General features: G+C 54.9%; 3 protein-coding genes across 19 annotated transcripts in view; all 3 read left to right on the forward strand.

Moving 5' to 3' along the window:
* Window positions 1-1833, forward strand: part of CUNH1orf43 (chromosome unknown C1orf43 homolog) — a 17409-nt gene extending 15576 nt beyond the window's left edge. Inside the window, exon 8 of the mRNA XM_019556843.1 lies at window positions 1817-1833. The gene's annotated coding sequence lies outside the window, so the exon portion shown is untranslated. The remainder of the gene's footprint in view (window positions 1-1816) is intronic.
* TPM3 (tropomyosin 3) overlaps window positions 1-25225 on the forward strand; it is a 25656-nt gene extending 431 nt beyond the window's left edge. The window contains exons 2-10 of one of the 17 annotated variants that reach the window (XM_019556827.1): window positions 654-779; window positions 13634-13767; window positions 13913-14030; window positions 14820-14890; window positions 16114-16189; window positions 16711-16773; window positions 16961-17030; window positions 18361-18439; window positions 19489-19512. In XM_019556827.1, the coding sequence (XP_019412372.1) occupies window positions 654-779; window positions 13634-13767; window positions 13913-14030; window positions 14820-14890; window positions 16114-16189; window positions 16711-16773; window positions 16961-17030; window positions 18361-18439; window positions 19489-19507 (756 nt within the window). In that variant the 3' untranslated portion in view covers window positions 19508-19512. The other 16 variants (XM_019556826.1, XM_019556830.1, XM_019556831.1 and 13 more) reach the window with 16 other exon arrangements.
* The window catches only part of LOC109324773 (mothers against decapentaplegic homolog 6-like), a 165330-nt gene that overhangs the window by 76088 nt on the left and 63326 nt on the right, over window positions 1-25916 (forward strand). The window lies entirely within an intron of this gene.

Genomic DNA, 25916 nt, shown 5'->3' on the forward strand with positions numbered 1-25916 from the left:
CCAGGCAGTCTTGAGCATCACGAGTTGGGGCTCCCAGGGTGTCTTCCCTCCTGAGGGGCATCTACAGAGCACTGACTCCATTCATCCTCCTCCTCTGAACCCCAGATGGGAGGTTTCCTCCTTCAGCTGCCTTGCTTCAAGGTCATAGGGCTTCATTCCTCGCCTGTTCATGCCTGGGGCTGCAAACCCGCCCTTCCTTTTAAACAGCAGTCAGAGGTTTTGGTCCAAGTGGGGCCTCATCCAGCTCTCAGGAGAAACAGAGCCATCATGGGCTCGGGAGAAGCTGGGTAGGTGGTGGGAGCTCCTTAAGCAGCTTGTCCCACTGCACACATGCACAAGGAGAGCCAGGTGCAGGCCAGGGGCACTGCACTGCTCTTGCGTATACTAGTGTAAGGTTGGATGGGCCCCAGATCCCCACAGCGAGGTGAAGACTCAAGCCCAGCCCTGCAGCACCAAGGTCCCCAAAACATCCCTGCATCTGGTGGGGAGCTAGGGGGATATGAGTGAGGCTCTGTGTAGCCGGCCCTTGGCTGCTGGGGGAACTTTGCCCAGGCTCTGGCACCCCAAGGGTTGTGGCAGCAAGTTGAGGCAGCCAGGTTTGCCCAGGTCCTGGGCATCTGCAACAATGTGACCCCTTGCTCCTGCCTTTGCAGCTGGAGGATGAGCTGGCAGCCATGCAGAAGAAGCTGAAGGGGACTGAGGACGAGCTGGACAAATACTTGGAGGCTCTGAAGGATGCCCAGGAGAAGCTGGAACTGGCGGAGAAGAAGGCAGCCGATGTACGTATGGCAGGGCTGGTGTACGTATAGTGGGGCGCAGCGCAGAGGGGCACATGCACAGATGCTTTCACGCATAAGCAGATCATGCAGGCGCATGCATCCCCCATCATACACGCATGTGGTCTCTATGCTTCCAGGCCTGGCTGGGACCCACACAGCCCAAGTATAAGTTGGAGCAGCCTTGGGGTTGCTCTCGCTTGTACCCAGCTGCCCAGGCTGTTCTGGAAGTGGGGGGGAAGCCTGGCTGCATCTCCTCACATCAGACAGGGTAGGGCTGGGCTAGGGGCTAGCCTAGGAGCCCCAGGGGAATTCCCTGAGCTTTGCCCTTACCCTGCAGATACTGTCCCCCAAGGACCTGGGTCCGTAGCTCACCCTCCCCACTCCCCGTCCCTTAGTTTGCATGTCGGCTGCCTGCCAGCACAGCGTGTGTGGGTATTAATAGGCTGCCTGCATACCTGGCTATTCAAGCACAGCTTGGGTTTCAGGTTGACACCGGAGGAGCTCACCCTGTGCTGGTGGCAGATAGGGATGACACCCAAGCGCTGCTTTGGGCAGCACAGCTCATGCCGATGGGATGTCACCCCTGGCATCTGCAGGGGGGAGCAAGCAAGCAGCATGGGTCACCTTCCCCTAGGAGGTCCTCACCCTGGGACTGCAGCCACCACCTCACAGAGGCCCAGCCTGCCCTGTGCCCTCAGGGATTGTCTCTGCTCTGAGGCTTGCAGCTGAGTCTGGGGGATAGGATGAGTGGGTGGCAACTCCTCAGGCCAGGCAGTGAGAGGTGGACGAGTGTGAAGGGTCATCCCTGTATGTGCTAGGGTGCATGTCTGTGCATCGAGGAATCTGCATCCACAATGCCTGTTCATATGTGTGCTGGTGTGTGTGCATGTGTGCTCTCATGCATGTACCTGGGAAATGGATGACCCAGAGCATGTGCAGAGGCCTTTCTGCTGTCACTGGACTTGGCTTGGCTAAATTACTCTAAGGTGGTGATGAGAGAAGGGGCAGGCAGCCGGGGAGGTCAGTTCTGCAGGGAGAGGATGCTGAGTCTGGCTTCATCCCTTGCCCCTGATTTGCACGACTGTCTGGAGCCAGGCGGTGCATCCCTGGGACAGTGGCATTCGTGCCCAGCCCCAGAACACAAAGCATCCCTTGAGAACAGGGAGAACGTCATCAGAGCTGGCAAGGGTCCATCCCAGCTTCAGTCCTGCCAGGCTCCGGACTCTGTGCTGGGAGCGGGGAAGTGAGTCAAGAGGGAAGCCTGGCTCTGGTCTGTTCATGCCTTAGTGGGGAGGTTACTTAGGATTCAGGTTCCAGGGAGGGGAAGCTCTGAGTCACTGGCAGCCAGCCACTCCAATGTTTAGCCCATGGCCTCAGGTCTCAGCCCAGGTCCTAGTAGACCAGAGGATCCTGGCCAGGCTCATGCATGGCCAAGAGTCTGGTGACACCAGAGGGAGTGGGGGTCAAGGGGGAGCCTGGCACTGGGGGCCATTGTTGCTACTGTCCATGCTGCCCCCGCCCTGTCCTCAGGGCTATCAGTGGACCTGTCTCTCCAGCACAGAGCCTATCTAAAAAGTCTCTGTGGTGCTCCCCAATGCATGCAGGGGTAAAAGTGTGAGCATGGGTGGGTGCAGGGGTTAGTCAGAACAGGACGTCCCCAATGACTTGTGCTCGTGTTCAGAGCAGCAGGGCAGAGAAAGCTTTGTGCACTGGTTTTCTGTGCCTCACTGCAGCAGCAACTGGGGCATGCGAGGAGACTCTCTGAGCTGGGTTCTTCCTACCCACAGCCTGCCCTACTTCTGGCCCAGAAAGCTGAGTTGCAGGGAGCAGCTACAAGCCCCTGGAGGGTTTCTGTTGGTGTGGTGGAAGCAGCTTCCACAGAGCCATGCTCAGGGGCTCAGCACAGTGACAGGAGTGATACCAGGGTGGGGGCACAAGGACTACAGGGTGTTACCACTGGGAAGCCCCTGTCCTTGAGCTCCAAGCCCAGGAGACAGGTCAGGAACAGCTCATCAGCAGCATTCGGCCTCCATGAGTCACCCGTGCTAGGATGGTTTGGGTCAGGAGCTGGGATCCACAGACATAAAAAGCCTTGTCAGCCGGCTGGGGGATGAAAGCACGGCGGCCACCTCGACAACTGCACAGGGCTGCTATTGTTGGCCACGGTTTCCAGGAAAACAATGGCACAAGCTGCGCGGGGCTGTGCCCCAGCCACCCGCTTGCCCATCCATCATGCAGCTAAGGGCTGTCAGAGCCCCTTGCAGCTGCTGTGGGGAATTAGAAGGGGTTTATCTGTCCATATTTATCATCCACAGATATGTGAGGGATGACAGAGCTTTCAGCACCCTGTAATAGCACCCGCTTCCCCTGCTGTGGTGGGAACATGAGCCCCTGGGAGACGGTGCCCAGGGATCTCCATCAGGGTTGGAGCCAGGAGGACAAAGTGTGTCACCTGCAACCAGTAAGCAGAGTAGGGGCCTTGCCGGCTTCCCATCCCAGTGCTGAGACTCAAGGCTGCATCACAGGGCAGCTGGAGGTGGGGACCCATCCACTTCTGTTAAATCTGGCACTAGGACCAAAAATGCAGGGTAGCCTCAGAGACCTGGCTCCAGGTTAGGAGAGGGCAGAGCTGGCCCCAGGAGTGCTCTCGCAGTGCCCCACACTGGTGCAATAGGTGCGTGAACAGGAATCCTCATCTCCTTGGCCTCTGAGTTGGGGGAGGTTTCTTTGCTCTGAGCTTCCTCCATCAGGCCTAGTCCAATATGGCCCTGACGGATGCGATCAGCCTCAGTGCGCTCCTCTCAGCCTCCACACTAGCCAAGCACCCAGCTTCATCAGGGTGCAGCCAGGAAGCTGAGGCTTCCCTGTTCAGTTGGGTGCTGGGGTTTCCTTCCCCTCCTCCTGCTTCTCTTTGCTTCCCCTCTGCTCCTTTCCCTTCCTGTCTGAGTTCCTGGATTGCAGCAGCTGGGCCCAAGACCTCTCTTCGCTGGCACTAGCCGGTTAGCATGAACAGTCCAGGCCAGATAGTCCCTCACCCCACCACATGCTTGGCCTGATTGGCTGTGCTGCTCTGGCCTGGATGATGCTGGTCAGTATGGCCCGAGTGCATGCGTCTCTGCCCCACTGCCCACAGGGAGCGGAGTGGGGGGAGGGTTGCACCTGGCACACACCCTCGGGAGAACCTCGATCTGCATGAATATCCTGGGGATGGCCAGCAGACTTCAACTAATAGAACAGGCTCATTGCAGGGCCTGGCGAGGCTGGCAAGAGTCAGGTAATTGGAGGGTCTGATCAGGCCTGGTGAGGGCTTCGCACAGTCTGTCCAGAGACCTGCAGGGTGTGAGTAATCATCACAAGTGAACCAGCTGTGCAGGGCTCTGTCCTCTGCGCTGCTGTTGTCTGTGACACAGGCAGGGGATGGGAGAATGCTGTGTCTGCCTGGCAGGAGGGAATCAGAATGGACAGATGCACTGGGGAAAGGAATCCTGGTCCTCCCTCGGGTCTGCACAGCCCGCCGGCTCTGGATTTTCAGGGGCTGGTTGTCAGTGTGAACGGCAGCAGCAACATGGGGCTAGTTTAGGGACTGGTCTGAGCTCAGGCAAGTGGGGTTTTCCCTGAGTGGGGATGGGGTAAAGGCTCCAGGACTTGGACCCTACAAAGTACAGCTGGGTTTGACCTCACAGAAAAAGGGCAGTTCCTTTGAGTCCCTCTGCACATGGATTGACTTCAGTCCCTCTGAAACGCAATACCAGGAAAGCAATGGGTGGATGCAGTCACATCAGATTAGATCTGCCCGTTAGTGGCTTTGTTTGTGCCTGGACATTTCTCTGCACAAATGAACCTCATCTGGGCTGCTTTGGAATTGATTTCAGGCTGTCCTTGTGCAAAACTGCATGGGCCTAGCTGAACAGTACAGCTTGGATACAGCCCTGGCACATTGTGGAGGAGGCACAGGAGATACTAGGGCAAATGTGTGTGGCCTTGTGCAAGCAGCAATGTGGCAGCAGCAGCTGCAGGGTTCTGGGGCTAAGGTGTCTGCTAAGGAACTTTTCATTTTTAAGCGCAAATGCACAGGCTGCGCATAATAGGTTTGTTGTGAGGGAAAGCAGTCAGTGCCCTTGGTCGTGTTGAAAACCAGCTTCTCTGCAAAATCCATAGAACAGAGGAAGGCTACTTAAAGTTAAGCTGTTCCCAGCTCTGTGCCTCTGAGAGCAGAGACATCTGAAGAGGACTCAGGGCTGGCTACAGCTAGGGTGCTTTTGGACATGCATACGGGGGAAGACCAAAGATATCCTGTCCTGGGGCATTTAGAGCCCAGGACTTGGAAGCCACAAATTACAGTGGAAAAAATGTGACTCTTGAAGGGGAAGGCACTGGATTAGGAGATCTGTTACAAGTTCCAGATCCTTTTGCTTCCAGCTGCCCTGGTCTCTAGTGACCGTGGCCAGATTCTCAGCTAGTGTAAACTGCCGTGGCTTCCCTGACACTACTTTGTCCCCGCTGAGAACCCAGCCCTGCCCACAACCAGGGAAAAAGTCTAGTGCGGGCTCCAGGAATCATGAGAGTGACTCATGTGTCATGGGAGCCTTAGCAATCACCCCTTTGGGGGTCTTTGGTGTTTGCCTCCAGCTCCTGAGCCTTGAGGATTCCCATTTGGGGCCTTTTCCCGAGGACTGGAACTTTTTGTTTTTTATGTGAAAGGTGCAGTTCTCCTCCAGTTGCATGACTGGAGTGCGGGCTAAGAAGGACACCAGATATTGCAGCACTGTTGATACAGTTATGGTACCTAGCAGCACTGCTGGCCCCGCAACTCATTCCCGAGCTGGCAGCTGGTTCACAACCCTGTGGAATGAGTCAGGCATTGCGATACATTTCTCATGTGTTTTCCCACAGCTGGTTGGGGGCAGAACTGGGTGGGTAGGCTCGGGCCAAGGAACTTCAGCAGCTTTCAGCTGGTGGAGAGTCCTCCAAAGACCACTGCCAGATGGCACAGGTCAGAGCCACCCCAAGACTGCTCTACCCTGTACCCAGTGGTAAAGGTGGGAGAACATCAGGGAACTGGAGCCCAGGCCCTGACAGCCCCCTCTCTACTGGGCCTGGCCTTCCAGGTCAGGGGCTGAGGTACTAAGTAAGAGGCCATTTGCTTTGCCTCAGCTGAGCAGAGCTCCCGACTCTGGCATTGCAGACCCAGGCGGTGCGGCAGGCTGAATCACGCAGTGCCAATGAGTAACCCAGTTACCTATGCAGTTAACCTAGAAAACGGGCTCCTTGCTTTATCTCTGGACAGTCCCGTCTCGAGCAGGATGTCTGCCGTCCTGCCGGGGAAGGCGTGGGAGACGCGGGCTGCGTGAGCTCAGCCTAATGGAATGCCGAGCTGAGCCGGCAGAAACGGATGATGTCGTTGTAGGAAGTGGCGATGAGGCGTTTGGTCCTCATACCCATATATGTATATGGGCTCCTGCACAGGGTCAGGGCGTCCCTGGACACGGGAACTGATACACGCATTGGCCGCATCAGGGGGTTTGTGAGCCCTGAGCCTGGGGACTTTGCGGGGGGGTGTCTTCCTCATGGCCTGTGTGGGTACTGAGGGGTGGCTGGGACTTGAGGGGCTGTGGAGAGACAACTCGGGAGCCCACGTGTGGCTCCTGTGCCCCGGCCCATGGACACAGGAGAGGTTTGTTGGTGGCTCTGAGATGCTGCAGCCCCTGTGGCTCCGCTCCCACCCCGGGGTGTGCAGCAAGGGACTGCGGTCAGGCAGGGTGGCGGATTCGGGGTAGAGGGCAGCTCCCCAATGTTTGGGGGCTCCACTCCCATCTCGGGGTGCGCGGGGGGGGGGTTGCAGGGTAGGTCCCACTGTTGGGGTCCTCAGGGTTACCCCCAGTTCACGGGGCCCAGGTCCACCCTAGGGGCCTGTGTTCGGCCCCGGGGCCCCCCTAGGGGGCGCCAGCGCCGCTGTGCAGCCAGGGCAGCGAGGGATGCACCGCCCGGTAACCATGGCAACCGGGCGGGGCAGGGCGGCTCTCATCCGGGTCCTTTCGCTGCAGGAGGAAGTGAGGTCACTTCCCAGGTAGGGGGCGGTTCCGGTATTTCAGGGCGGGGCCGGGCGGAAGCGGCTGAGTAGCGCGGGCGCGGGAGTAGAGCGGGGGTGCAGTCATGGCCGGGGCTACTACGATCGAGGCGGTAAAGCGCAAGATCCAGGTGCTGCAGCAGCAGGCGGACGACGCCGAGGAGCGCGCGGACCGCCTGCAGCGTGAGGTGGAGGCCGAGCGCCACAACCGCGAGCAGGTGTGGCCCGGAGCGGCCGCGGAGGGGAGGATCGGGGTCCGCGGGAGGGCGCGGGATTGGAGCCTTGTGCGGAGGGGGGAAAACGGAGCGGGGTCGCGATCGGGAGCGGGGCCCGGCAGGGGAGCTGCTACCTAACGCGGTGTGTCCCGTGCCCCCCCCCCGCGCAGGGCAGGGCACGGCGTCCTGGGGCGTGGGCTCCGCTCCCACGTGGGGGTGTCAGGGTGGAGGCCGGGGGCGGGGGGGCAGCTCTTCCGCTGCACTGCAGGAAATGAAGCAGCAAGTTTGGCTCTGCGGAAGCACTTCCCCCCCTGGGGCGGTGCCAGGGTCGGTGCCGGCCAGTGGCCCCTCCCCCCCCGTTGCCCTCCCCAGCCTGGGGTCCCCATGCCCTGACGTGGCTGCCTTGTTGGGTGCCAGGGGGTGGCCGGGGGTCCGGGTGAGGATAGCACCCTTGTTGCAGGCGTCATGGGGGAGGCCCTGGTGCTGCTTGCGGTTTGGGAAGAGGCGTGCCAGCCCCTCCCCGGATGAGCTGTGGCTTCCACCGGCCTGGCGGTGCTCTTATCTTGGCTGCTCATCGAATTGCCCCTTTGGATCTTACTGGCAGGGCTTGGGATGTTGCTGAGCTGGCAGCTCTGGGTGGGGGAGGCTGTTTCCAGCTCCTTTTTCAGAGCTGGTGGCTTTACTGGGCTCCCAGGCCCTTCCCAGTACGAGATCGCAAGGCTGCTATGCTCCCGGCCTGCGGTGGCTTTATAAGGGAATCTTTGGGCTTTCAGTTCAAAGCAAGTCCTTGCAACTTGAGCTGAAGGAATAGCAGCCCTGCTAACTCATCCCAGCTCTTGGTTTGTGGTTGGAAAAATCTGCATGGAACATGGGAATTTGGTTCCCTGCTGCAGCCAATGCTCAGAGCGGCTCTGTCTTGTGGGAAGCTCATTCCAGGCCGAAAGCAGGGTGTTCTGGGACTTCAAGGGCAGGCCACAGCTTCTGCGTGCCGCCCCCAGGCTTGTCGGCTTTCAGCTCTGTTGGGTTCAGTTGTGTGCTCTCGCTGTTGGGGCGCAGTCCAGATAAAGTCAGTACCAGAGATACTGGGCAAGAGGCTCAGCTTTGCTTTTTGGAGCTGCTTTGGTAACCTTTGACTGGCTGAGGATTATAGCAATCCTTTTGCAGAGCTGTGTCCTTGGTAAAATCAACTCTGTGCGCGCTCAGCCTCTACATATGGCGATTTGGCTGGATCAGAGCAGTGCTTGGAGTGATGTTTATGCCAATTTCTAAGACTTAATACCCTGGCTTCTGGAAGCCTCTAGCTTCAGCTCTATGCTAGAGTGACTGAAATCAAAGCTTTACTGTTCTTGGAAGAAGTTTCATGCTTTGGTAATCTAATAAGAAGGGGATAGATTTGATCCCAAAGTCGTCTGAATAAGCCAGCTCACTGTGTGCTATGAGCTACTGGCCTACACTTGAAATGTGATAGGAGTTGATGATAGTTAGTGTGGTCAGGGTGCTAAAACCTGGGTTAGAAATGGGAAGGGCTCCTCTCAGCTGGTGAGAATTACCCCACTTGGCTGCTTTCCTGCTGTCAAGCTGGGCAGAGTGGTGATGACCCACCCTCGCATGTACAGTGCAGGGACAGCCCACTGCGTCCTTGGGGACTAACAATCTCTTCCTACAAAGCTCCCTTATAGACTTCAGTTGTCTGCGAGCATGTTTGCAGTATGGCACTGAGAGGGAAGGTTTCTCTTCTCTGAGAAGTAGTTGGCTTAAAGCTGGGTCTTGTTTGGATTTCCAGTGTGGCACTGGGTAACTCCCTTTTGGCCTAGGCTAAATGGCATAGCTTGGATCTTTCTGGGAGGGAGGATGCTCGTTTGAACAATGCCATTCCCTGGGTGCTATATTCCTGCAGGTTATCTGCTCTGGGAGTGGTGTTTGGCTAAGGATGGTGGGGGAGGGGAACTGATCCCAAGTCCTGCTGGCTGCCTGTGAACTCTGGTGGCTGTGTCCTGCAGAAAAGGTGCTGGGGAGCCCAGGTTAGTTGTGCCAGGCCCAGGGCAGGCTCATCTTCCCAGATGGATGGTTTAGTCACTGCCCAGCTGAGGCTGCCTTCCCAAAGGCTGGAGGTAGAGGAAGCAGCACTCCAGTGATAACCAGCAAGTAGGGATGAGGACAGGGGACTCATCAAGGCAGCATGCCATGACCTGCACCATTCTGTGGGCTGAACACCAGAAGTGGCTTGGTACCTGCAGCTGTCTCCCAGAGCTCAGGCTGCCTGACTGCATGTTGTTTTTCTTCTAGTCCCTTGTGAGCCCACAGCTGCTGCTCTGCAGTAGCCTTCCCCCAGGGAGTCAGTTCCTCACCAGGGAGTTGCCCTACCCGGAGGCACCATGGGGAGGAGCGGACTCTGAGTCTGCAGTCCCTTGAGAAACAAGCTTGCAAACACTTGTGGGGCTAGCCTCCTAAGCAGAAGGGAAACCTCCACCTAGCTCCAAAGTGCTTCCCTGGCCTAGACTTCTTTTCCTCCTCCTTTTGTCTCCTGGCCTGTGTTTGCATAGGTGTGTGTTGAACTCACTGCATTCCAGGGCCCTAGAGTCTAGGATGGTTCAGCTGTGCTGAATAGCTGCCTGTGCCTACAGCAGGGCTGCCAGGCCACACCCATGGCTATCTGGACTTCAGAGTACTGGGCTCTGGCTCCCTTTATTGTGCTTGTATCTATGAAACTACCTGGTGGGGAGGGGGTCACTGCTGGCAAGCTGCAGCCAGTTGCTGTAGGACATGCATGGCTACCAAATCCAGGCCTGTGCAGCAGCTTGGAGCTGCGGCCTGACTGAACATCTGCATAAACTTAGTTTGGGTCCTTACAGATTCCAGCATTACCTCAGCACACAACTATCTGGAAGCCAGGCTGCTCCCTGCTGGGGCTGTGTCTAAGACTAGGTGGGGTTCTCTCTTGGAACTGGCATGGGCAGCTCCGGGAAGTCGGCTGTTGGATGGCAGTGTACCTGGGATGGAGCCTATGTCTGAGTGGTCTCTTTTTGGAAATTCAAAGTGGGCTTTCATGAATATGGAGGGTAGCAAAATTTTTTTTTTGGGGGGGGCTGCTGTGCAGGTCTGGCACATGCTCTCAGGGGGTGTTGTTGGACTCCCCACTCTTCAGTCACTGCTGCTTTGATCTCTGTGCACAGTAATGAATTGGCTTCTCTACTCTGCTGCTCTTCCACTGAACTTGCTTGGGTTTAGATTGAGTCTCTGCTGTGGGGAGGAGGCAGGTGATGGGCAGGATCTATGCCCCCTTGCTGGCCTGCTGCATCTGCAGGGTTCCCATGGGTTGTGTAACAGGAGCCGGGGAAGAGTTCTCTGGGCTTGGTGCCTTCCCCCGGCTTTGCCGCTCCTCTCACAAATGGGCTGAGTTGAAGTGCTCTGTGGCTGGGGCAGTGAGACTGCAGTGTGGAGGAAACCCCTCCCTGCACTGGCACCACCTTGCTGCTCAGGGTATTTCATTGTCTCTGGTGGAGGAAATGGGGGAAGGGTTCCAGGAATCCTGCCTGGCTCACAGTCTAACACAGAGGTGTCGGCAGCTCTTGGCATGTTCTGGGAAAGTGGAAGTGACAACACTAGTTATGCTGCCAGTGCAAGAAAACTAAGCAAGGTAGAAAGTATTAAATGGAGGCTTAATGACTAGGGAACTCCAGGGTTTCACGCTGAGGGCTTGTCCTGGCATCCTGCTGGGGAAGGAGCAGCCAGGTTCAAAGTCCTACACCAGCAAGTATCCTGTCCTGTTGGGGGTGCAGTGACCGAGATGCCAGGCCCTTCAAGGCAGGGAGCTATTGGCCTTGCTTCTCTATTCCCAATCCCTGAGGCAGGCTTGTGCAGGATTTGCTGGAAGCCTGTGAGGATGGGATAGTTCTGTCTAGGCCTCACTGGGTGGGGAAGCTGCACTGTTGCTGTACAGAAGTGCACGAGAGGCTGTGGGATGGCCTGGACCATGCACAGAGTAACCAGCCTGCTGGTCTAGTGCCCAGCATGGGCCACATTGCCTTCTATCTTGGTGCCAATCCAATCTGCTGCTCTGCTTGGTGGGCTGTTGCCTAGTGTGCAGAGGGAAGGGGGAGCGGAAATGCCTGCTCAAACTCTGGCTCCAGCACATGCAAAGCAAAGCAAAGCACAGCCAGGCTGTGTGGTGGGCAGCTAATGAGGAACTTGGACTTGCGGCAGGAAAGGCCAAGACTGCACTGCGTGTGCAGGGAGGTGCCCGGAAAAGCAAGGGGAGGTAGCAGGTATGAGCCTGGGGCAGTAAAATGAGGCCCCTCCCAGCCCTCGGCTCTGCTTTCATGTGCAGCCTCCCCAGGAATTCTTTTGTAATAGAGGCATTGTCCTGATATAGGGAAGCCTGTGGTTGTCATAGGAACACACATGGCCATCGGGCTTCTTGCTGCCCTGCAGCATAATGAGATGTTCACTAGTGCTCCAGCTTGGGCAGGGGCCCTGTAGTGGTAGGCAGCCCCCCAGATGGTATCTTCTGTGGAGCCCTGGTGGTGGGGGAAGGGATACCAGGAGGAATGTGCTTGGGGCATTCCCCAGCAGGCAGGGGGCTCTACACTGGCTGCTCCTCCTACCCATCCCAGGGAGCCAGTGTGCACTCGGATTCCTTACCCTGTTAGTAGCAGGGCTGTCCTTGAGGCTGCTGGGAATGTCTCTGCCACGTGGTGAAGGGGGGGCCTTGAGGCTACAAGCTTGGGGAAGAGAAGGCAGATGCTGCCTTGCTGTGGTTTGGTGGGGTGGAAAAGCAGGTTTCTTCATGGAAAGGGGTCTCCTGGCATCAGCAGGGCTTGGATCCAGCGGGACCTGCCAGCTAAGCACCAGCCTGGTATGGCAGGGAGGCTTCGGGCTCTGTCTTGTGCCAGCTGAGTGCCAGGGTGTGCCTGGACTCATGGCTTTCTGGCTTTTGCTGGGACTCTGTGACCACCAAAGATCCAGCCAGACTTTTAGCTGAGCCGCTGCCTTTCCAGACCTATCTCTAACCTATGATTTTACCCCTCTTCAGACAAACTACTTTCCAACTCCAGCGCCAGGAGCTGCTGGCTGCTCTGGCCTGTGGCACAAGCCTCCAAGCACACTCTCCCACTTTCCTATGGGAAATCTCTTTCCTATCATGTGCTGGGAAATGGGCCTCTGGAGGGTGTGGCCTTCCTCCGCTGAGTGCAGCATCTGGCTGTGCTGCCCTGCAAAGGGAGTGGTGCATGAGCAGATTCCCGAGGGGAAAACCAAGGCTGAGCTGCATGGAGCCCTGTTCTGACACTGGCCTCTTTCATTGCTTAACGGTTACAGCAGGCTGCTGCCCTGCCCCCCGGGCACAAGCTGCTGGCTCGGACCACGTGTCTGGGCAGGCTGCTTTGTCACAAGTGGCAGTTAGGGCATTATTTCAAGCAAGCCTAGCGAGACCTCTAGAATGAAGCACATGGTTACAGGGTGACATTACAGCACAGCTGTGCTGGATTGCTGCTAGCCTGGTGTGCTGTTCCTCCACAGGGTTTCTGGTCTGATTAGGAGAGATCAGACACCTCTGAAGATGGATGGGGGCAGGGTGGGGCATGTTGTGCTTGCTGTAAAGCAGTGAGCCAATGCCTATAGTTTTTGCAGACTTCCCACCAGATTCCCAGGAGGGGCCATGGGCATAGGCCCAGAGCAGTGCTGACCAACGTCTGACAGGCTATGCTGTGTATGGAAAGCCTGGTGTGCAGGTCTCAGGAGGGCTCCTGGGTGCTCTGCTGATGCAGCAGAAGTGGCGATAGAAGAAGTTGCCTCCAAATGAGTCATTTCTGGCTCAGACAGGAGGCTGCAAAGCCTCTGTAGGGACACTGCTCTGAATGGTCCTCCAGAGAGCCCTTCTGGAGACCAGAGCCCCCTTCTCATTCAGTTCACTGAGGGCAGATTTGGGGTTGGCTTTGTTCTGTGTCAGGCTAGAGAGGATGTTGAAGTTTATCATTGCTCTTAGTGCTGTGGGCCCCCTGGGCTAGAAGCTCCCGGGCAGAGCAGGTGTGGGCAAAATGTGGCCTACCAGGCCATTCTATCCAGCCCATGGGGCCCCTAAAAAAATTTACAAAATTTTAATATTAATCTGTCCCTGGCTGCCTGTCATGTGGCCCTTGATGGCTTGCCAAAACTCAGTAAGCAGCCCTCCGCCCAAAATAATTGCCTGTGCTTGCTGTAGAGACTTCAGCCCCCACCCCTTCCTCCCTAGGCTTTCTTTCAGAGTGGGATAGAGGGGGTTGTGTTCCCAGTGGCCAGAACTGTAAAGGCAGAGGCTTCTAGCAGAAGGAGCACTTAGCCAGGCTGCTGAGATAATCTGGCTGCCCTCTGACCTGAGGTGCCACTTGCTGGGAATGCACATGTGGTGGCCTGGCTGTGTGATGCTGCCTAACATGCCATGTGTTCCTGACCCTTGGGCAGTCCCACAGTTCGCTGCCAGGTATAATCTGCCAATTAGCGGGTGTCTCATTTGGTGATGGGCACTACGTCAATCCCTTCAGCAGCTGTCGGATCCTGCTGCAGACCAGTTAATTGCCATGCTTGGCTCTCTCTAGGCCGAAGCAGAAGTGGCATCCTTGAACCGACGTATCCAGCTGGTTGAGGAGGAGTTGGACAGAGCCCAGGAGCGTCTTGCCACAGCGCTCCAGAAGCTGGAGGAGGCTGAGAAAGCTGCTGACGAGAGTGAACGGTGAGTGGAGCCCAGGGTTAGGCCAGCTGTCCATGCTTCTGTGAGACATGGTTTGGAGATCCACGTTTCTATGTGCCCATATGGCTTGTGGAGAAGGGGTGGAAGTAACAGTGGTGCATAACCCTTGCTTTTGCTTCTTTGACAGGGGCATGAAGGTGATTGAAAACAGAGCCCTGAAGGATGAGGAGAAGATGGAGCTGCAGGAGATCCAGCTCAAGGAGGCCAAGCACATTGCAGAGGAGGCTGACAGGAAGTATGAAGAGGTGAGGCCTGCAGAAGCTCTGGCAATTTTTTTTTTTTTTGCTTGGGGAAAAGACTTCTCCCCCTCTGTCTGGAAAATACTGCTGGTGCAGATGCTGGAGGACAGGCTGGCTCCCAGCCACTATCTTGTATTCATAAAAAATGAGGGCTGGAAGGGACCTCAGGAGGTCGCATCTAGTCCAACCCTCTGCTCCAAGCAGGACCAGCCCCAACTAGATCATCCCAGCCAAGGCTCTATTTAGCCAGATCTTGAAAACCTCCAAGGATGGAGATTTGCACCACCTCTCTGGGTAACCTAACCTGTTCCATTGTTTTATTACCCTCCCACTCCTAGTGAGAGAATTCTTCCTTGTATCTAACCTAAACTTTCTTTGCTGCAAATTGAGACTGTTGCTCCTTGTTCTGTCATCTCCCACTACTGAGAACAGTCCAGCTCCATCTTCCTTTTGAACCCCCCTTCAGGGAGTTGAAGGCGGCTATTAAATACTCACTTGGTCTTCTCTTTTTTCCAGACTAAATAAGCCCAGTTCCCTCGGCCTCTCCTCACAAGTTGTGTCCCCGAGCTACCAAACCATTTTTGTTGCCCTCCACTGGACTCTCTCCAATTTGTCCACATCCTTTCTGTAGTTGGGGGGTGGGTGGGGCACAACTGGACACAGTACTGCAGATGTGCTATTCTCCTTGCAAAGGAACTAGTGGACTGCCTGGTGCTCTCCTCTGGGCTATGTGGTTTAGGAGGAGGAAGCTTGTTTCTCTCTCCTGTCTTCAGGGTCTGGCTTCCTCTTCTCCAGGTTGCCCGGAAGCTGGTGATCATTGAAGGAGACCTGGAGCGCACTGAGGAGAGGGCTGAGCTTGCAGAGTCGTGAGTATCTCACCATGGCTCTTGCCTGCATGACTCCGCTGCACGGAAACTAACCTAGAAAAAGCATCCCAAACCTTGTTAAACAAGGCCTGGGGGAGGGAGGGGGGGGTGCTAGGTCAGCAGGTGAGGGAGGAGAGGAGCTTCACGCACCTTGTGTTCGGAACAGGGACTGAGCTTGCAGCCTGCCTGGGCCCACTTAGTGCCTAGCAAACATGGCTAAAGGCCTTCCCTTGCACTCCTGCTTTGCACTCAACAGCACAGCTTTGTGTGGTCACCTGGGCACATGGTCCTCTGGCTGGGGTTGGGGTGCAGAGCACGAGTGGCCACAACTCTGCCACCTCTGCAGACTTCTGCAATACTGGGGATGGTCTCAGGGCAGGGAACAGCAGGTGAAGTCCTGGTCAGAAGGAATGTGCACATGTGCAGGCTTCTGAGTGGATCTGCAGGGGCAGTTGGGGGGCCTTTCCATGGTCTTCTGGGCCTTGTGTAACAAAGTCAGCCGTGCACACAGCAGGCAGAGTTCTGCTTCCCTCCCGACATGCATGTCATGACCAAGACTCTTCTTTGTTTCCCCTCCCCATTTTTTGCTCTGCTTACTGTGTTATTGGTGCTCCTTTTGACCTTTGCCCCCACCTGGCTTGTGCCATCATGTGACCACCACTAACAGTCGTGTCCGGGAGGTGGAGGAGCAGATCCGAATGATGGACCAGAACTTGAAGTGTCTGGCTGTGGCCGAAGAAAAGGTACTAACTGTCCCCTCCTTGGGCTGTGACACCTGCAGGTCCTGCGGCCTCCTCGCTGTTCTCTTCCCTCCACTTGTTAATGGCATCTCTCCTTTCTCTCCCTTCTGGAATGCTCCATTCTCTCTTGCTGGCTGACAACCCCCTTCCAGATTAGCAGCAGCTGTCTGCTCACTTCCCTCTCCACTGTACTGGTCAATAATCCCATTCTGTGTGCAAGGTGCTGCATCCAGCCCCTCTTAAGGCCTTGTCGATGCTGCAGCAGCGTTGACAAGGTGCTTAAAAGGGGGCATCTGGTCTAAGCACCTGGGTGGTGCTCACTACCTGCACAAGTGCTGGCTTCACCCAGCCTGCTTCCAGGAGCCCTGTCTCCTTGTGGTCTCTACATGTGGATTCACTTTTCTTCTCTCTCTTCTCTCTCCCGTGTTCTTTCCCTCCTGTTTCTCTGTCCTTCTCTCCTGCCTTCTTTACAAACCTCCGTAGCAAATGTTCCGAGCTGGAGGAGGAGCTGAAGAATGTCACGAACAATCTCAAGTCTCTTGAGGCCCAGGCTGAGAAGGTAGGGCTGCTTTGGAGGGCCCAGAACATGCCTGCTCTTTGGCTAGGGGCTCTGGCTCCCACACATCCCAAGAGCTAAGAGCCTTGTTACAGCTTTTTCCTGCAGCACGTTGCTCATGCTCCTCGATACTGCAGACCTAGGCTTACCAACATTTTAAATGCTGTTAGCGAGTGGTGTTGGCCTTGCAGGGGGTCAGTCCGGTGATGAGTTGTGAAGCTTGTTCCAGGAACCTGGGCCCAACTGTTTGGGCAGTCCCCTCTGTGCTCTACTATAACAAGAGAGGCCAGGAGCCAGAATCCCAGCTGGGTGCTTGCCAGGCAGACATGGCTCTTGGGAATAGAGGCAGGTCCTCTGGGCTGGGGAACTTCATGGCACATCTAGAAGCAGAAGTGAATCCCTCCATTCTCTGCTATTCATGGAGGGTTTGGTAACTCACTGGCAGGCTCTGAACTGCCTGCAGGAAGGATGGTAGTGAGTAGAGCTGGGCACAGCTGAGGCCTGACTGCCTGCCTCTTCCACAGTACTCCCAAAAAGAGGACAAGTATGAAGAGGAGATCAAGATCCTGACTGACAAACTCAAGGAGGTGAGTGGCAGTAGTCTTCAGGTAGGGGAACATGCTTTTTGGCATGTGGGATTTGGGCAGACCTGGGGGGCGGGGGGTGTCCAAGCTTGTAGGGGGGCACCAGGTTTGAGTCCTGCAGTCCTATGGCACTGCCATGTGTGCCTGCCATCCTGCTGACTGACTGACTCTGACTCCTCTCCTGGGACAGGCGGAGACCCGTGCCGAATTCGCTGAGCGATCAGTAGCCAAACTGGAGAAGACCATTGATGACTTGGAAGGTACGTTGTGGGGTTGGAGAAGCCACGCTGTCACAAGGAATACTAATGGACTCAGCCCCAGCAGCTGTGGGGCTTGAGGCTGGAACTGAGGGAGTGGACGGACTGCCCCCTGCTTGGGACATCATTGTGCTCTTGATCAAACTTGGGTAGACCTGAGCCAAGGAGGTCAGAGCTCCTCTGCTACCCCTCCATGCCAACCGGGGCTGCTCAGTGGAGTGCTGTGCTAGGTGTGGTCTTGGGTGATACCAGGCCATGGAAAACAGACTTCCTGGCCTGCCCAGCTGCCCTGGGCATAGATCCAGAGAGCTGGGTCTGAGTGACCCCAGACAGCAAGGCCACCAGCCTCCCCAGCTCTCTGCAAAGGCTTATCTAGAAATCTGGTTTTGGGTGTTACCCAAGCCTTGTTCCATAACAGCAGCCAAGCAGCAGGCAGATGAAGCCAGGCAGTGATCCAGAGCGAGGTGCAACTCTCACAGAGCTGTGAGCTGCATGACTTCTCATGGAGACAGCACTGCATGCTGCAGCCTGTCCCTCAGCTGGGCTGCTGGCTCCAGCTGTCCTGCTGCTGCAGCAACGTAGCTGGGGGCCAGTGGGGCATGCCACGCAAACAGTGGCTGCCTTGTGAGCAGCTGCTCTACAGCATAGATGGCCATGGGGGTGGAGTCCCTATTAGCCCTGAGAGTGAGTTGGTATGTGCCTGCACACTGGCTTCTGCTCAGCCAGTGATGGCAGGGTCTGTTGCCTTGCTCCATTATATGGCAGATAATGCAGGTGCAGTCTGTCTAGCTCCTCCTGCCCAGGTGTATGTATGTGTTGGCATGGGAGTCCCTTCTAGGGTCTGCTGGTGAATCAGTTCAAAACAGGTTTTGTGCTTGAAAGCGGGGCGGGGAGAGAAGCAATACAAGTGCTCCAGCTGCTCTCTGCCCTTCTTAGCTAGAGAAACCTGTTCCACTCCCTCTGAAGAGGGTTGTGCCTTCACTTCCAGCCACCTGTGTTCCTCACAATCCAGCACTGGTCCCTGCGGATCCAGCAGGGCAGCTAAGTCTTACACATGAATTTAGAGCCAGTGGAATATTTTTAATTCTTAAAATCCTGGAGTTGACTCCATTGGCACTGTGGTGCATTGCCTGCAGGGCTTGTTTGGGCCCAGCTCTGTCTTCAAGCTGTCCTTTTCAACAAAACAGGCTCTTGATGTGACCTGGCCATGGGGTCTCCACACACGCTTCGTTGTTTCCTGCTGGCAGATCCTCTGCTGTTGCTCCACCCACTGGAGTTTTTGATCGGCTCTTCCTTTTCCCTCACTGTTTCCCTCTTCTCCAAACCTTTCTAGATGAGCTCTATGCCCAGAAACTGAAGTACAAAGCAATTAGTGAGGAATTGGACCACGCCCTCAATGACATGACTTCCATGTAAATATGAGCTGGCTGGTGTTTTGTCCTTGCTTGAGCAGGCCTTTGGGCCAGCGCTTGCTTGGTTTGCCGTGATTGAGACATTGGCTACAGAAGTGACACTAACTGCGTGAGTCGGTTACTTCTACAGATCTCTGCCTCTGGGTGTAGGCGGAGGTTCTTGCAGCATGCCATAACTTTAACACTGGCGTCGGGTCCCTGCGATCTGCATGTACGGTGCTGAGTAGGGCTGGCGTAAAGCCGTGCTCAACGGGACTAGCATGAATCTGTTGATCTGAGTAGTGGAGTTCCCATTATGCTGGGGACAGCCATCCCTGTAGCAGGCTGTTTGAAGCAGGGTGGCTCCAAGGATTGGGCTTGGATGAGGTGGCGCTGGCTAAACCTAGGGACTGTTGCTGTGAGGCTGGATTGAGTAGATAAGTGATCTGTGGAAGTAGCCAAACGAGTCTGTTGGCATAACCAGCTGTTGGCTTTGTTCTGACTTGCTGTGGATTCTAACCAGCTACTCTGTGTGTTCCCATACCATTAACTGGGGGTGGGCAGGTGCTCACCGCGTAGAAGTAAGGACCCTTGGCTCTGGCACCTGAGCACTTGCTGCCCCGTGTGTGCAGTGTGCCAGCACACACCTCTCCTAAAATGCGTGTCTCCTTCTTTGTTTCACGCAGATAAATCTTGTGATTCCAAACTCCACTTTGGATTTGCCTCTCTGCTTGATCACTTGTTCTGCATCTGCAACCTTCACTCTCACATGCTCATCCTCCTGCTCACTGTGCCTTCCAGGGCCCATGTTCAGTTAGACTGTATGCAAGGCAGCCCAGGGAGTCAACACTGTAAAGATGCTGTGAAACTTGACAGTGGCCGCAGCCCCCGGTTCACTGCACGTGCTCCTAAACAAAGCTTCCCGTGTACGACTGACATGCCAGACACTGGTACACACCAGGGCTGCCTTTACTGTGTGTCTGGGTGTGGGGCTGAGTGTCTTTTGTTATCTGCCTATTCTGTGTAGTCATAAAGCTCCTTTTGTACTTCTCTCTTGCCTCTTGGTTTAGCGTGAAGTCACCTTTTTAAGGGGGAAAAAAACCCACCTACATGTGTAAATTCACGGTGAGTGAAACAGCTGCTCTCAGAATGGGTATCTAGTGACTGCTCTGTCCTAGAGAGTCCTGGTGTCAGTGTTGCCCCAGTGCAACTCCCTTGTCAGTGGAATACATCAATGTTGCACCAAGCTCCCTGTGGCCATCTGTTCTTGCCTCAAGTGTTCATGTGACGTTGCTAAAGAGCCCTCCTGGTGCAGGAAAAATCCTGAGGCTGCATTTGGTCATGATCACCCTGATTTTTATTTTATTTATTTATTTAAGCCTATGCAGATTAGTGCTGGAGCTGTTTTGTGCTAGTACGCTGTGCAGAGGTTCTGAGTTTGTTAGCTTTCGTATCCCATCAAAGCATTCATATTAAATGCCTGCTGAATTCTGGTGTTGGTAAGAAGTAAAGTTTCTGCACTGACCTGTGCCTGCTTGGAGGCAAGGCATCTGCCTCTGCTTTCCAGATGTGGGTGTTTCTGTACAAAAGGGATCCTATTGGCATCAAAGTGCATAGCTGGTCATAGGCACCCTTGGCTGCAGGTCTGTGGTGGGATCCACTCGGTCCTTGGAGGTTGCATGGTTGCACACGTGTTGCAGGCACATCTGCGAGTGCCACATCTTACTGCCAACTTGGAACTTCCTGGCATCGTTCTCTGGCATGGGGGGCCTGGACTGTCAGGGCATGGTGCAGAGCGAAAAGCTGTCCCTGCCAGATCAGTCAGCCCTGCTGCTGGGCATTCCTGGGGACTTTGGAGAGGTCTGGAAGGTACTTCTGCAGCGTATCCTATGAAGGCATTCTCACTGTCACCATACCCTCCATAGCAAAGCTCCTTGTTGGCTTCTGCCACAGCTAAGAAACCTGCTGCCTCCCCAGCATGAGCAGCATCACGTTGCAATCTCAGGCCTGATATGACCCCTGCCTTTATCCTCTTACTGCTGCTCCTAGACATCCCAACTAGTCTGGGGAGGGTGGTGGGCTGAACCAGCACTGAGCCAGGTAAGACATCCTGTCCTAGATCTGAGGCTGTCCCCTGGGTCAGGGAGGCCTAGAAAGACCTGCTTAGGCGTGGATTAAGTCCATCTAAATCTGCATGGGATGGCGGGTAGAAGTGCTTCTGAAATGACCTTGAAGAAAGGAGGTAAGGGCAGGACCTCCTTGCCCAGAGGTGGATGGCTAGTGCCCAGGTGAGGCAGTGTCTGGCCTGGGGTGTAGTCACTTTGTAGTCTGCTAGGCTTCTTGCCCAGCAGTGGGCTGGGCTGGGTTCCTGGCTAGAGGTGTCATAAACACAGATAAAAGCCCTTTGAGATGCAAGCCTGAGCCTCCAGGCCATCTGGCACCATCCTTCTTTAGCCCTGGGGGTGGGGGATCTTTCTGAAGCCAGCCGGCTCAAGAACAAAGCAGCATAGCTGGATACAGAGCCCCTTTCCTGGGATCTGGCTAGTTAGTGGACTGGCACCTGGCTCCTTTCCTGTAGGCTATTGCACTGACCTCTGGCTTTCATCCATTGTGCTGATGGTCCCACAGTTCACACAGTCATATTGAGGTGGTCTGTGCTCTGCCTCTGGCTCTTTCTGCCCAAGCAGAGGCTGTGTTTGCAGTCTGCCTGGAGCCTTGCCTGCCTCTGCAGATAGTCCCAGTGAGCAGTGGCCCCAAGAGAGGGTGAGATCTGTGGGGATCCGAGTGAAATTCCATGTTACTTCTGCTGTAGGTGCCACATCAGGGGCTCTGTCCCTTTCCTGCTTCTACAACTGCTATTTAACCTCAGGCTTAGACGAGTCACTGGGTGGTTTGTTTAGCAGCCTTCCAGCCCAGAGAATGCGTATCTAATGAGTAGAGCCCTTGCTGGAGCAAGCAACAGCTCCCCAAGGATGGGGCAGCAGCCCCATAGACATCAGGTCACACCTGCTGCTGACTTTGGTCCCTTTCCTTTCCCCTGAGTGGTGGCTGGTGTGCACTAGGTGCCTGCTCCCTCTGACCCCAGAATGCTGCAGGAAGGCTGCATGCCTTCTGTCCTGTTTGGCAGGAAAGCTGAACCTGTAGATGCCTGCCCCTCCAGTTGTGAGGCTGCTGGCCCAGTCCTAGGCAATGGAACAGGCCTCTAGGAACTCAGCCTGGCTTTGTCAGGCAACAGCACGCTGCTGTACCATCCCCAGGGCTAAAATGTAAATACAGCATGCCAAAGGCTGGTCCTGTTCTGAAGCATCTGTCCCTGTCCTGCTAGCTGACCATGTGGTTCTGGACTTAGCTCTGCTCTGCTACCTAGAGTGCCTGGCTGGTGTTGCTGGGTAGCATGTACTCCATCGGGAGCATGGGCAGGGCATCCTTGCTCCAGTGTCCTGACACATCTGTCTGAGGGACTTCCACGGAGGCTCATCGCTAATACTGTTTGAAAGCAGGCAAGGCTTTGGGCCTCCCTCGTGCTGCTGGCCTGGTCGGAAGTTTGTGGAGGGGCCAAACTCTCACTCTGCAGGTGATCCTTCTAGCTCTTGGGACCCAGACTTAAAAGCGCTAGGCCCACATAAATGCTGCCCTAAATGGCCCTAACCACTACTCTGCTTTCTTGCACTCTTCTTATACAGAACAAGGTGCTTCCAAGGGTCATCCAGTGTCGGGGCATAAGAAACAGGCTGGCGCATAGGCTTCATCCTCCAGCACTGTCCTCTACCTTCCTGTATCACTACAAATGCACAGCAACACTTCTGTCTGTTCTGTCTGTACTTGGCTCCTTCTCTGACCCAGTCTGCTTCCTGTTTGCAGGCTGAGGCACCCATGGCTTGGAAGTCATAAAGCCACGAGATGCTGAGACAGGTTGTTTAACATGCTCACCTTGGTCTTCTACTAACCTTCCCTTTCTCTCTCTTTCTCTTTTTCTTTCTCTTTCTCTTTCTCTCCTTGTTTCCCTAATCCTCCTGTTGCCGCCGCAGAGCGCCTGTACAGCCAGCATGAGAAAAACCGCCTGCTCTCTAACGAGCTGAAGTTAACGCTGCATGATCTATGTGACTGAGGAGGGGCCCCACTAATGACATAAAAACAAGCTTATTGTGAGACCTGCCCAGTGGACCACAGTGAATTTTGATCATTATTACCAGGCGTGCAGCTTGCCCACCTTGTGCAATTGCTGCTAAGGGGGTGGGAGGCAGTTGCAGTCCAGTATCTAATGTACTGATTCCTTTTTTTTAATTTATTCTTTTTAATGAGATTTAACCTCTCTCCAGTGCAGTAAATCCCTAGGACCTGAGAGTCCATCAGGCTGGCAGCTGTGCCCTACTGGCCTGCTGGGCACTGCAGGGCTCCACGTGGAGTCAGACTAGCAGTCCCCTCCAGCTTGTGGGTGTGGGCTGACCTAGAGGCCTGTATCTATTAGGCAAGCTGCTATAGAGAAGACCAATGTGTATATGTAAGTGCTGTCCCCTGAATGCCTGTAGGATTTCCTGCTGCATGGATTGATGGCTGTTTCTGACAATAAACCACTGACCTCACGGTCTGTAAGATGACTGCAACCCTGTGCTACTTTTCTATAAACGAGCTCCAGCTCAAAGTTTGGGGAGGGGCTTGGACAGCTGTGGGGGCTGGTCCATAAGGACCCCAGCTGGTGTGGGGATTAGCTTCTTGGAAGCAAGTGTCTGTCACTAATGCCTTCCTGAGGGTGGGAATCCTGTGTGGGTTGGTACAGGGGGTGTAGAGGCAGCTTCCATGGGCTCCTGGGCAGGACCCCTGGCTTCTGCACCAGGAAACAGCCTCCCTCCCAGTTTGACCTCCAGGGTGCTCCAGAAGAATGCACTGCGTCTCTGGCCATGCCCTAACAGGCCACCTATATCGATGTACTCTCTTCCTGCAGCATGCCTGTCCGGTATTCCTGCATGTTGGGATTTGCTGGGGCAACATGTTAAGCAAGAACCCTGGCAACTGATGTGGGCTCCCATGGCCCAGGGAGCATGTCATGACCTCTGGGTGGGCTTGAGCATGCATGCTCTCATTGAGCCACTGTCTCCTGCTTGTGGAGAGCAGCTTCCTGGCTGGCTGCTACCCCTGTTAAGAGGCCTTGCTGTAGAGTCCCACCTTTGCAGGGCTGCTGGTCCCATGACATGTGAGCAGTTAATGCCTCCGGTGTGAACTTTGGGAGGGGCAGGCATTGGGTGGAGTTCTCTGGCTGAAGGGATCTGCTGAACACAGCTTGGAGCAACTTGGGTGCCTGCTGGTGAATCCTTGGCCACTGGGCTGGGGTCTGCTCTCTGAAGCATTGGGGGAGGCCAGTGTCACTGACGCTTCTGTACACACAATCCAGGCGCCGGCACTCGCTAAACACAGACCTTTTGAGCAGCAGCAACACTGGGGGCACCAGCTGCTCTAGAGATAAAGGCCACCAATGAGTTGGGTAACCCCAGGGTTAGTGGTTGCAAGGAGTGCTGCAGCCACCATTTAAGGAGGAGCTAATATAAGGCTGCTGTGCTGGGCACGGGTCGAGCTCTGGCTGGGTCTGTGCAGTTTTAAATTGACTTCTGACTGTCTGACTCTTGCCTCCTGCCAGATAAACTGAAATCCACCAAAGAGGAGCATCTCTGCACGCAAAGAATGCTGGACCAGACCCTGCTAGACCTGAACGAAATGTAAAGGACCCCTGCCACGCCTCTGCCACACTGCTGGGCCAGCCCATCCAGTGCTGACCTGTAACCCTGGGCTTCACCGTTTACCTTCCTGTTGCCAATTCAGCCAAACACATTCCGCCAGCTTGCCCAAGGGTTAAAGGTCACCAGGTTGGGCAGAGCCTTAAACAGCTTCATTAAGGGAAATAAAGCAATGCAATAATGTTTGGAGAGCACGTCTGAGATTGCACATGTTTTGTACAACCTCTTTTGTAGTGGCTACTGTAAATGTTCCATGTAGCCTGGGGGGAGGGGGCTCACAAGCAATGTGGGAAGCTCATGGCTTTACAATTTGATACTAACCTTGTGTCTGTAAGTTCTGCTCCTCTGCCTCTGCAGCAGGGAGGGGAAGGGGGACCATTCCTATAAGCCTGCCTTGAAATGCAGGCCCTGTGGGGGAACCATGCTCCACCTGCATAGGGCTAGTGGGAATTGGAACTCACAGGAGCTGTTTGCCAAAAAGCACACTGCAGTCTCGGCTTTAAGGTAACTCCCCTCCTGTCCCAGAGCCAGGGGTCACAGCCAAGTGGGGGTTCCTCTTTTAAGACCAAACCTGTTCTTTAAACATGAGAATTAGTTGCATGGACCTTCTTACACCCTATGTGGCCCAGTCCCCCTCTCTAGGCTACTAACAAACATAAAAGCAGGCAGCTCCTCTAGCCCATTGCTTCCACTGGGGTTGAATTTGCCTTCATTAAGTGCTGTGGCACCAAGCTTTGTCACTCATCACTGGGCAAACATGTTCATAGTTTAAATACAAAAATGTCTCTTGTTCAAAGAGTTGCTTTTCTGTGAGGGGATCCCTTCCTGCCAGGAGCACTCTTGATGTCTTAACTGGGTACAAGCCATCCTGCAGCGTATTACTGAAGCTCAGTTGTGTTGTGAGGCGCACGCACTGCGGTCAGTGTGAAGTTTGCATTGTGTAGCTCGTCAGCTCGAGCGCTCCTTGGCTGTTCGTGGTTGTAGGGGCCAATCTGCAGAAAAACCATATCAAGTGTTTTGATACTAAAATTTGAAAATTGTCTTAATGTCTTTTGAAATAAAAGAACCATTCCCTCCATGCTGTGCTCCAGGTGTAGTGGTATTTATTTGCTTTATTTTTCAGCAGACAGCTTCTGGTAAGCTCATGGCCCCTTCTGTGTAGAGGGATGTGGCCAAGGGCAGTAGCAATAGAACCCTAGCTTGGAGCTTGCTGGGAATAACAGCATTCTGGAGAGAGAAGGGTAAGTGCACCTAGCTGAGGATGGTGCGGTTTTAGTTTAATCTTGTGATCTGCGTTAAGCCAAAGGCACCTTTTTAATCTTCGTCATTCCTGCTAGTGGAATGCAGCCTGCAGAGACCAAGTGCTGTAGCTGTCTGGTACATCCCAGAAATAGAAGAGGGGAAGCTAATCCTCCCCTCTTTCAAAAGCCTGGTTGTCTAGATCTGGGCTTTGGGCTGAGGTCTCTTCCCTTTCCTATGTGTGGAACTACCTGCATTCAGCTGCTGCTTGGTCTTGGTGATGGAATTAGATGGCTCTAGTAACAAGCATCAGGAGGAACAAATTGGTGCCAGACTGGAATCATTCCAAAACTGCCTGCATAACAAAGGGGATACAAGTGTTGGGGTGAGAAGAGCAGAAGACTACAAGGTCTGGTGTGTGTTCCTGCTTGTCCATCTGTTCCCAGTGCCTGTGATGGGATGTCTTCATAATGGAGTCTGGGCAAATACCTCTTGTATGCTGACTGAATCTACCCATTCTCTTCCTTGCT

This window comes from Crocodylus porosus, unplaced genomic scaffold (genome assembly GCF_001723895.1).
Source record: "Crocodylus porosus isolate Cpor-Errol unplaced genomic scaffold, CroPor_comp1, whole genome shotgun sequence".
In the NCBI taxonomy this organism is placed as follows: Eukaryota; Metazoa; Chordata; order Crocodylia; family Crocodylidae; genus Crocodylus; species Crocodylus porosus.